The sequence below is a fragment of the Otolemur garnettii genome, unplaced genomic scaffold, assembly GCF_000181295.1.
Source record: "Otolemur garnettii isolate 467f Iridium unplaced genomic scaffold, OtoGar3 scaffold00049, whole genome shotgun sequence".
NCBI classification, from domain to species: Eukaryota; Metazoa; Chordata; class Mammalia; order Primates; family Galagidae; genus Otolemur; species Otolemur garnettii.
The window spans coordinates 8692273-8700414 of NW_003852444.1; the positions used below are offsets into that span (position 1 = coordinate 8692273).

The following is an 8142-nucleotide window of genomic DNA, read 5'->3' on the forward strand; positions in this document are numbered from 1 at the left end:
TCTTCCAAGTCTTCAGAAGATTCAAAATTTTTCAAGATAATGCAGGAAAAATAATATATATTTAGAAAAGGCTAGGTTGCGTATTAATATCAATAGCTATTACAGCTCAGATAGTTTGACGTACAATTTCTATATCAAAACTACAAAAGTAATGACTTAGAAGAATACCTGTTTTTGATATTCTAATCCCACCAAACTGATTAACTCGGTAGAAACAACAAATTTAAATCCTGCATTTGGTATTGTTGAGGAATAAACAAACTTACCTTTACATGTTAAAACTGAAAACAAAATATCTAAAACCTGGTTTTATCCCTTTTGCTTTGCTTTATTGGACAGTGCCCACTCTCTATGCCCTACCGCACACAATGCCCCAGGGCACAGAGTCTAGCCCAGTGTTAGCCTGTCCTTCCTGTTTCAGACAAACATCATTTCTGGTCAGCTGCACAATGAAGCTGCAGTCCTTCCTGCCACTGCCTCCCACACACTTCTCCACCGCCCAAACTTCTGAACCAGCCAGCTGTAATTAAAAAAAAAAATTAGAAAACAAGACAACGAAGGTTAATAAATCCAAAATCTTAATTAATTCCAAATTTAGCTAATATATTTCTCCTGTTAGGAAGTCTTCACACTTCAGAGGTTTATAAAATGCTTTGATTTCATGCCCCAGGCCCTTAGCTGATTATCTCTGGGTTCATGCCTGTGTTAAACAACAAAGATCACCACAGACCTGACCAGCAGTGCAACAGGCATTATGACATTTTGGATCCAGGTATTTATTTATTCACATCCCTCTAAGACTTGAACTTATTAATCGGATGCTTTCCAGGTAAATGGTAATGTTTATAACTAGTGAGCACTGAATTAACCTCAAAATAACACTGACAAAGCCTATTGTAAAAGATGATAAAAAGCCATAGAAATGTTACTGTAAAATTTTTTTAAAGCAGCACCATAACACTATAGAACTAAGTATTAATTTTCTGCTAATACATGAAAATCAAGACATTTTGCGTCTCAGCATGTCTCTCCTATATATTTGGCTAAAATAACTGCTGGCCAGAAAGGTAAAAATATACTTTCAGATGATGTGATCACTTGAAAATAATAACAACTAACTAAGAAATGAGTGATGATTAAGTAAATTTTCTGTCCTAGTGGTAGATAGCTATCATAGTAGTTATATCAGCAGATGATCATTTTGAGAAATTTCATAATCATTTCTAAGGAAAAAATGCAAATTATTATAGTCTTCTACTTTTTCAGATTCTACCAAATGAAGAACAAAAATATTGGAAAATAAATGGAACTTTACCCAGGGAGTGAGAACACTGTAACCTAAAAATTTATACCCTCATATTAATTTGAAATTTAAAAAATGAAATTTAAAAAAATTGGAAAATAAATAATACAATAAAAAATAATTTGAAACTATAGTATAACAATTTTTTATTTAGCATTTACATTAGGTATTAGAATTAATCTAGAGATGATTTAAAGCATGTGGGGGATATGCCAATGTTGTATGCAAATACTGTTCCTTGAACTTGAACATCAGTGGATGTGTAAGTCCTAGAATCAATCCCCTTTGGATAACAAATGACCACTGTATTGTCATCTTCTATGCAGAAAAGAAAAAAAGCAAAGGCTAAATAGTTTTAGGAAAGAAATGCCTTGATTTTCTGAGATATTTCCATAATACATTTTCACATTATTGAGTACATTATCCTATAAAAGAACAAGGTTATGGTTTATTATCTACTCTACTCCAAACTGTGCCTTTAACTTGGTCTTCAGAGTAGTATCGCTACTGTGGAAAGTTTATTTGTTAGATTGCTGATAATGTCAATCAGTTTCTATACAAAATTTCAAAAGACTAACTAGATGCTTGTTTTGTTTCTTTTTAAAAGTATTTATTTTTTAATAGTGAGGATGGAACCAGGCAAAGAAGTTTACAGAAAAAATGTCCATATATAAAGAAAGAAATAGCAAAATATTTTTTGGTCATAATTTAGAAACAAAGTAGTCTATAAAAAGGAGACAGTTTCCCCAATTCGTCTCTTCTACAGAAGAGCATAAGCACAAGTTGTCAGTTCCTTGATATCCTCAGTAGGCCACGGATACGTCTGACAAGAGCCTGTATGAAACTATATCGAGATCGAACTTTTGAATATAATCCTTCAATGTCCAGAAGTTTCTTTTGTAGTGATTCTCCAAAAGCACTGATGGCATCAGCCTGAAGCTAGAGGTAACAAAGATGACATTTTATTATTATTAAAGTTGTTGGGTACAACTGAAATTTACTAAATGTAGAATATAAATGTCTTAACACAATAACTAAGAAAATGCTGTGAAGGCTGTGTTAACCAATTTGATGAAAATATTTCAAATTGTATATAAAACCAGCACATTGTACCCCATGGTTGCATTAATGTGATTTAATTAATCATTTAATGATTTATTAATGGTTTAATAAAAAAAATAAAAATAAAGTTGCTGTCACAAATATTTCTTTCAGTCTATATCTTCCTATTTAAAATACCTTTGAATTTTTGTAATGTGGTACAAATTAACTAAACATTCACATATTCTTTTTTTTTTTTTGAGACAGAGTCTTACTTTGTTGCCCTTGGTGGAGTGCTATCTCACAGTAACCTTGAATTCTTGGGCTCAAGTGATTTCCTGCTTCAGCCTCCCAAGTAGCTGGGTCTATAGATGCTTGCCACAGTGCCCAGCTATTTTTAGAGATGGGTCTCATTCTTAGGCTGGTCTTAAAATCCTAAACTCAGGCAATTCACCCACCTTGGCCTCCCAGAGTGCTGAGATTACAAGCATGAGCGCCATTCTCATTTTCTATATTAGATTTTGGGCTATGATTCTAGTGTTTTCCCCTCTCTCCTTTCTTATATAACTGTGTAAATTTTAAAATCTGCTTTAAATAGCAATGACTATTGATATTGACATATACTAAAATATTTCCTAAAGGGCCATACAAGAAGCTAGTATGAGTAAGTGCCTCATTTTGCAATTTTTTTTTTGAGGCAGAGTCTCACTATGTTGCCCTAGGTAGAAGTGCTATGGCGTCACAGCTCACAGCAACCATAAACTCTTGGGCTTAAGCGATTCTGCGGTCTCAGCCTCCCTAGTAGCTGGGACTACATGTGCCTGCCACAATGCCCAGCTATTTTTTGGTTGTAGTCATCATTGTTGTTTGGCAGGCCCGGGCTGGGTTCGAACCTGCCAGCTCTGGTGTATATGACTAAAGCCCTAGTCGCTGAGCTATAGGAGCTGAGCCCCACATTTTGCAATTTTTAAAAACTATTTGCATGCTTTTGTTTTCAAGAACTAAAAGGGGATAAACCTGGTATATGCTTTAGAATTCATATGTATTCTAGAATGCATATGTGGGGTGAAGTGGACCCTTTTGATATTAGACTGAAAGGCTAAAATTAATGACAAGATAAATCTACCTGCCTTCCATTTCTCAATAAAATCACACAGTGAGATTTATTAATCCTACATTTTTTTCTAGCTTTATAATACAGACCAGTCTAAATGAACAGTACTATCAGCATATATTCATTAAATATCCTCTGGATGATCTATTCTTCAGCTATTTCTGCACATGGCACCACTTAACACTAGTTTCCCTAAACAATCCTAGCAAAAAAAATGAATTCCTTTTATAAAGCCACTAAGCCATCCTAGCCGTAGTCCAGACTAGGATGAGAGTGTGGTATCCATAACATCTAGCTAGGTATGGTCTGTGGGCTGCTTAATTCTACCTCTCTTTCCTGGGTAAGGCCCAACCTTCAGCTTTAAGAAAGGCAGCAACAAAGAGGGATGAGGGAAGGGCAGAAGCTTTATCAAATCATGCTAAAGATGTTCAGAAGCCTACTCTACATCTGACTTTAATTCATCTTCCCTAATAGCTCACACCCTGATAGATACATGACTTTTAGAAACGTGACTTTGCTATTTGTTTAATATGAGGTTTTCATTTTAATTGTTTTTGGAATGTTCTTCATTCATTCCAACACTACTGGATCAAGAAGTTAATAAAAGCATAATGCCATATATTATTATAGTCTATTCCACTGGAATTTTTAATGGCTTCCTTTGATCTCACCACTAAACTATTTCTTAAAAAATTAAGTGTCAAGTGATACTTTGTGCCTAAAAATTCTACAAAGTTCATCAGAAGATATTAGGAGTTTCCAGATGATAATGCCTACCAATTACTGAACATTCCCCACATTCCACACATAACACTAGTCTCACATACATGAAATCTCATTTATTTCTAATAAAACCCTTTGAGGTTAAATTCTTCTTCCCATTTCTTATATGACAAAATTGAGACTCAGTAGTTAAATTGTTCAAAGTCATACAAACTGTTAAGGGGCCAAGCTAGAATTCAAATCAGGTCTCTCTATACAACCCTAAAAATCATAATCTTATTAACATACCAGGCATTAAAGAAAAAAATAAATAAGAATATAAAAATAGAACTTTACCTGGTCTATATCATGTTGGCTCACAATGGTCAGCCCACTTCTAAAATCTAGATTGGTTTCTGAGGCGAAGGAATCTAGAGATAAAAGACACAGTCATACCAGCTCTGTAAGTACTTATCTACTACCCTGTGGAGGAACCTGAATGACAACAAACAAACAGCATCAGCAAAAACATGGTCTGAGACTGGGGGGTTCAATTTTCAACTTTCAGCAAATGGAAGCCCCTGGGAAGCCATCACTTTCCCACCTTTTCCCTGTTCTTTCTTCCCACCTAAGGAATATAACACATGCTCATCAGTCAGAAGCCCACTCCAGCAATAAGAATCCTAGGCTCATGGCTGACCCACTTCCATTTTTTCTAGAGAATTATTTGTGACCAGAGGACTCTGGAGCAGGGTCAGCCCTTAACTAAAAGAATCTGAGGAACAGCTGACGAGCAGGCTCTAGAATATTTTTGTGCTCAGCACAATTTTCCATGGACAGAAGGTAAACTGCAAGAAATAGCTTTGCCTAGTGACTACCTAACTCCTGATTTACCCAATTTGCTCTTAGTAATGTGGAAATATAAAATAGAAAAATGTACCTCTTTTTTTGAGGTGCTAAACTCTATAGGCATTTGTGGTTCACTAATTTTCAGCATAAAGTTTACCTTGTAGTCTTCGGCTTTTAAATAAGGTTCTGGAGGCAAATAAAGAATCTTGAGAATCAGTGGGTGTGCAATGTAACAAGTAGTACTCCAGATGGCGCCAAAGAATAAATAGGCAGGTCTCTATGATGACTATACAAGAGAGCTCAGATTAAAGGAAAATAATCTCAACATTCCTCACAAAGCAGTTTCTGGGGGCATAAAAGGAAAAACTGCACTCACTGAATGATGCACCCACAGCCTCAGTATAACAGAGAGGGTAAGCTTCTACCGAAGGTACCTCCTGGGGAAGCAGCAAGGCGTGCTGAGGAGTTGGAGGAGGAGGAAGAGGGGACCATGGGGTGCTGGGCCTGCAGTCTCACTTACTGCTGCCCCAGACAGAAACTGCTGGTACATATCATCAATGTTACTAGCTACTTTAAAAGGTAAGAACACAAATTACAAGTTGAGACTATACTGGGCATTTACTGGAGAAAAATTAACAGGAATTATGTCCCCTACCACCTGGTTTTGGTGGCCAAATCATGTGAGAATAAGTAAACAGTTCCTACATTTTTACAGGTCGCCATTCAAGTCTATGATTTCATAAAGGATACAAGAACACAAGGAAAGCAGTTTAGCTCGATTATTGATCAACTTCACCAAGCGCCGTCTTGCTAGAACATACTTCTGGCCAGTGGAAATTTTATCAACACCAGCAGGCATCACAGACTGACACAACTAAGAGAAAGAAATAAAATTTAGTGAGAATCTACCACTATAAAGCAGGTGTGGTTAAGTGCTATGAAAAACACTCAAATTTAAATATCCTGGAGGACAAGAGTTTATAATCTAGTTAAAAAGACAGTAATTTTTAAAAATGAGGGCAAAGAAGCAGTCACATTCACAAATGAATATTTATCTCCTGCCTTTGAAAAGTTCTGCCCCTGAAATAGATACCTGCCATCTGCTGATGGGGCCACCAACCCTGAATTTCCTGGCACAGTAAAATAAAACAGTAGGTTTTTCCAGCAGTGGGTGTATCAATCCCATGGAGACTTTCTGTAACAGCCGCCAGTTATCTTCTGAGGACAGAGTAAAGTGGACTTCGAGAGCATAACAAATGTATGATCACCAACCCAAGCTTTTCCTCATCACTTCTCAGTCTGGCATACATCCAAGCAAGCAGCTCAAGTTAGTGTTCTGACACTGGGTTTGACAGAAGGCGTCTCCAGTGAGGCTGAGGAAACGCCACGTGCTTCATTATGATGACACAACTCCTCTTGTAAGTCTGAGCACCACCAACAAGCTGCACATTGCGGAGGAAGGACTGCCAGGCGTAAACCGATTTCAGAGGCTATTAAATTCAGTCAATAACTTCTGCCTCTCCCTGTTCCTGCTAGCTGTATGCTTTTGGGCAAGTTATTCAAGCCTGCTGTGCCATTTGCTCACCTGAGAAATGGAACAGCAACACATATTCAGGAAGGACCTGCCGCTCAAAGACTGGCACATTGTAAACTCTCAATAACTGTTCTCTATGATTATCAGTAAAGGGAGAAGGCTTTGACGACTCTTAAGAGTGACATGGAATTTTTATAAAGCTTGGTGTGAATTCCTGGTGATCCAGAAATAACAAAATGGCTCAATATCCAGGCTTCGACTGGATAGCAGGAAGCCTCAGCCTCAGGAACTGTCCAAGAGATGCCTTCTACGTGTACAGTTCAGGGGCACCAAATAAATAAGAAGGCAAGCTACCTAGGGAGCAAGTCAAGTAATTTAGCATCATTAGTTATAATACGTACTCTGGGTCACTGAGTGAAGACAGTTAAGTCTGATATGCTACCTCATTCATTTGAAGAATTCACTAGACAGTATCAAAGATGTTGAAGGCACAGAGATACTCACTTAAATTCTACTTAAAAAACACCTATAATAGGGCGGCGCCTGTGGCTCAAGGAGTAGGGTGCCAGCCCCATATACTGGAGGTGGTGGGTTCAAACCCGGCCCCAGCCAAAAACTTCAAAAAAAAAAAAAAACCCAAAAAACAAACAAACAAAAAAACACCCACAATAGCAAACCATGTTTCTTAGCACAGATTTTATGGTTTAAATTACCCAAAGGCCAGCTGCCTTTCTAGTTTCTTAAACAGGTGCTACTTCATTGTTTTTGTAGTTAAAGAAGTTCTATGCTTATGGAGCTGGTGCTAAGATGAGAGACTCTTTTTTTCAGGTCACACAGAAGAATTAGTGCAATTCCTTTAGTCAAATCAAAAACATGTTTACTCAGTCTGAGACCAGAACGCTCCCCCTAATAACAACAATGAATTCTCAAGTACCCACAGCTCTTTACAAGACACATACCTCTTTTATCTCATCTGGGGGAAGCTGCTCTACATTCTGTAGCTTGTTGACACTGCGTCGATGACTGTCATAATAGCTGAAGAAATCGTTGGCACTCTGTTTCAGCAGGTAGACAATAATGCCTAAACCAGGCAGGCGCCAATATGGAACCACTGGAGCTTGGGTATCTAATAGAGTTGACGACATAAAACAACGTTCCACTTATAAACATTTTACACAAATTTAAAATGACCTCTTTTAAAACCAAAGGATGCCCCAGAATTTAAGGACATGTAAACTATCATTAAAATCAACCCATGACTATTTTTAACCATCCTTAGTTCAAAGAACAGATGGTAAGGAACTACTACAATCACATACATACACAAGGCTGGAGACTTTGAGAGAATAAAGAAATTTGGCTGACAAACAGCAAGAGCCTACCCTTCATTGGAAAGGGACTCTACCAAAGTTATAAACCATCTCCCCCCACCCCAACCACTTATACAAACCATATACACAATTTTGGAGCTTCCTGATCCCAGGTGAATACTTCCTGCCTTACCCAATAGCTCTAGTTATAGATTCATTTCTTGTTTACATCTTTCTAGTTACTACGTTGATAGCTGAAAGTCATTTTTTCTTTTTCTTTTTTTTTTTT

At 37.2% G+C, this 8142-nt stretch overlaps 1 protein-coding gene across 1 annotated transcript in view; it reads right to left on the minus strand.

The window, feature by feature from the left end:
• Window positions 1-1905: 1905 nt before the first annotated feature.
• NUP205 (nucleoporin 205) overlaps window positions 1906-8142 on the minus strand; it is an 82844-nt gene continuing 76607 nt past the window's right edge. Inside the window, exons 39-43 of the mRNA XM_003791596.2 lie at window positions 7503-7669; window positions 5760-5883; window positions 5167-5295; window positions 4518-4591; window positions 1906-2242 (exon numbers count right to left, since the gene is read on the minus strand). Coding sequence (XP_003791644.1) covers window positions 2090-2242; window positions 4518-4591; window positions 5167-5295; window positions 5760-5883; window positions 7503-7669 — 647 coding nt within the window. The 3' untranslated portion in view covers window positions 1906-2089. The remainder of the gene's footprint in view (window positions 2243-4517; window positions 4592-5166; window positions 5296-5759; window positions 5884-7502; window positions 7670-8142) is intronic.